General features: G+C 40.3%; 1 protein-coding gene across 1 annotated transcript; it reads right to left on the minus strand.

Annotated features, from left to right (window-relative positions):
* Positions 1–434: 434 nt before the first annotated feature.
* Positions 435–2294, minus strand: LOC119879483 (UDP-glucuronosyltransferase 1A9-like). Its single transcript, XM_038589740.1, is given in 3 exon segments — positions 435–455; positions 1429–1613; positions 1616–2294. Coding segments are annotated over 3 exon segments (873 nt in total). The 5' UTR covers positions 2283–2294.
* Between the last annotated feature and the right edge of the window lie 647 nt (positions 2295–2941).

The following is a 2941-nucleotide window of genomic DNA, read 5'->3' on the forward strand; positions in this document are numbered from 1 at the left end:
AACCCATGAGAAGGGACTAGACCCCTGCAGTTGTGCTCAATGCCTCCAACCTTGATGATGTGAGTGTCCTGTAGGAGAAGCTGGTGCTCTTCCTCTCAGAGCTAAACACACATGTCCCAGGTGTGGGGAAAGCTGAAGGAGGAGCCAGCGAAGGGCAGAGCAGTTGAAGGTCCAAATGCTATTTCAGGCAAGTGAATTGAGCCTGCAGATAGGGGACGATGTGTCTGAGCCAACTAAATCATCTGTCCTGAGCATCTGCGTGTAAGAAAACACTAATGGCTGTGCTTCACTTCTACACTATCATTTCAAAAATGATATGAAAAAATACCTGAGACCTACCCTAATCAGAAACATCCAGATTGTTTGATCTTTTGAAAGCAACTTGTTGAATTAACTTAAAAGGTAACATGGGCATGCATTTGGCCAAACAACCCCTACTCCCAAGGACATTCAGCCTACAGAGAGAAGAGCAAGAATGTGGAAATGTGAGAATCTAAAGCAATTATTTAAGTAGATTTAGTGAAGTCTTGCTTATAAAGCACACAGTGGGATAAAGCTTTAAAAATCTATCACTATGGCTTAGTTGAAAGAACTATGGTGCATCCAAGTAAAGAATTTTATGCAACTATTATAAAGAATGTGACGGGGGCCTGGATCTCTGGGTCAGTTAATTTTATGCCTTGGGCTCAGGTCATAATCCCAGGGTCCTGGGATGTAGCCCTGCATTGGGCTTTCTGCTCAGCAAGGAGCCTGCTTCACCCTCTCCTTCTGCTGCCCTCTCCTGGTACTTATTCTCTCTCTCTCTCTCTCTCTCTCTCTCTCTCTCTCTGACTCAAGTAAATAAATAAAATCTGAAAAAAAAAAAAGGCCACAGATTTTTATGGATTGACTATAAAGATATTCATTATTTATTAGTAAATGAAAAAAGCAAGGTAAAGAACATTAAGTCCAATCCATTACTAGATTTTATTTTAATAAAACATGTGAGAGAATATACATTAGATATATGCATATAGAAAAAATAATTTCAGAAAAATGGGAGAACTACCATACGAAACTTCTAAGGGCCTTTTCCTCAAAGGATGGCATTAGTTATTTTAAAAAGTGAAATTTCAGTTTTAGTGTGTTTTTCAGTAGTTTCCAAAGGATAGTACTACAAAACCAGCCTAGAAATTATATACGATTATATCAATTGTGTACATATACGTATCAAACAGAGCAGCTTTATAATTTGCTACAGCACGAATCAATGAATTGGCACAAAAAGAATTCTTTCTACCAGGAAAAATTTCCAAATGTGGGAAATGTAAATGTCAAATCTGGAGTTTAGTAGGAATCTTTTTTTTCTTTTCCTTTTGTGTGTGTGTGTGTGTGTGTGTGTGTGTCCAAAACCAGGTTATTCTTACTAGGCAAAAAAGGGTAACTTACCTTTGGCAATGGCTTTCCCTCCTGGCAGTTGATGCCTCCAATGAAGACCATGTTGGGCATCACAGGTTTGGGATAGTCAAAAACAAAGTCAGTTCTTAACAGCCAAATCGACATATGGCTATAGAGATCATAAGGTGTGACAGCCTTTTGGAGGATCTCAGATGCAACTTCCAAAGCGTTTTTAAAAAATAGTGGCAAAATAAATGTTCCTCCAGGTGGAAGATGTGATTCCTCACTCTCTCTCTGAAACTCATGACATCTGACAATATGGAGAAAGGTCTAGGAACATAAGAAGGAGAACTGGGGCACTGTGTGGCTTCTTCAAGATAATGGCAATACAATCTCCTTGTGAAGCCCACGGATGGGAGTGAAAAATACTTGGCTACAATTAAGCCACACACATCAAAAGGATCCAGAAACACTGCATCAAAAGAACTCTCCTTTATGTATTCTACTAATTTTGGATCACTAAACAAATTCTTACAATGTAAAAAAAGGTGTTCAAGACTGTCTTTTAATGGACTTAAGACCAAAAAAAGTGAGCTTTGCTGCTGAGTTTTCCACTGAGAATAAGAGAAATTCTTGAACATCTGATTCAACTCCTCCAGATTGTAAGTTGTGGAATAAGTCTTCACCGTAAAATTGGAGGATTTTCCCAGTTGCCAACTCACCTCTGGTATGATTAAAACCAACTCATGCCCTCTTTGGATGAGTTGCTCCACAACCAAACGCATGGTAAACCAGTGGCTCCCATCCATGGGTACTACCAGCAGCTTGCCTGCCTCAGCAAAGCCAGATGTCAGCAGGAGACACACACACAACAGAGGAAAGCCGGTCAAAATTGTGGCAGCCATTGGAAAACTGCAGCCCGGGCAATCCAGTTGCTTGGGTTCTGAGCTGGTGTAATAGAGTCAGTCCGTGGAAGAAGTATAGGCACAAAGCCCGCCCCAGCAGAGGGAGTGTATTTACACAGTCATGAAAAAAAAAAACTACACTCATTGCCAGTGATGCACTCCTAAGAACGATAATGAATGGGTAGCATTTGCTGACAAACATGCTTGTAAATTTTCCAGACAGCAGTACCATTTGATCTTTGCCTTGGACAAAGATCATGCACTGTATGGCATGTCATGCTCTTTTGGAAACAGAATTATTAGGCAATGTTTTGAGGACTCAGAGTGATAAAAAGGAAAGTAAATATCAATTAAAGTGATTTTTTCCAATTTTTTCCAAGGAAAGCTTGGGTTATCTTCAGGATACATAAGACAATTTTGCCCAGAAAGAGATTGGCATCCCAGTTTCCAAGGAGGACATGAAGTCACTTACCACTAGCGTCCTCATGGACAATGGAACTGTATTCACAAGAGCCTCTAAAAAGCCTGGCATTGCCACCGGTTTTTCCACTTCCAAACCCTTTGTGGGCTACAAAAGGTTAAGAGTGCCAAATCCTGCCTCCATGGACCATTCTAGGAATTGATAGATGGAATAGGACTGTCCTCTATATTCAGTCATT

Source organism: Canis lupus, unplaced genomic scaffold (assembly GCF_011100685.1).
Source record: "Canis lupus familiaris isolate Mischka breed German Shepherd unplaced genomic scaffold, alternate assembly UU_Cfam_GSD_1.0 chrUn_S908H1072, whole genome shotgun sequence".
Lineage (NCBI taxonomy): Eukaryota > Metazoa > Chordata > Mammalia > Carnivora > Canidae > Canis > Canis lupus.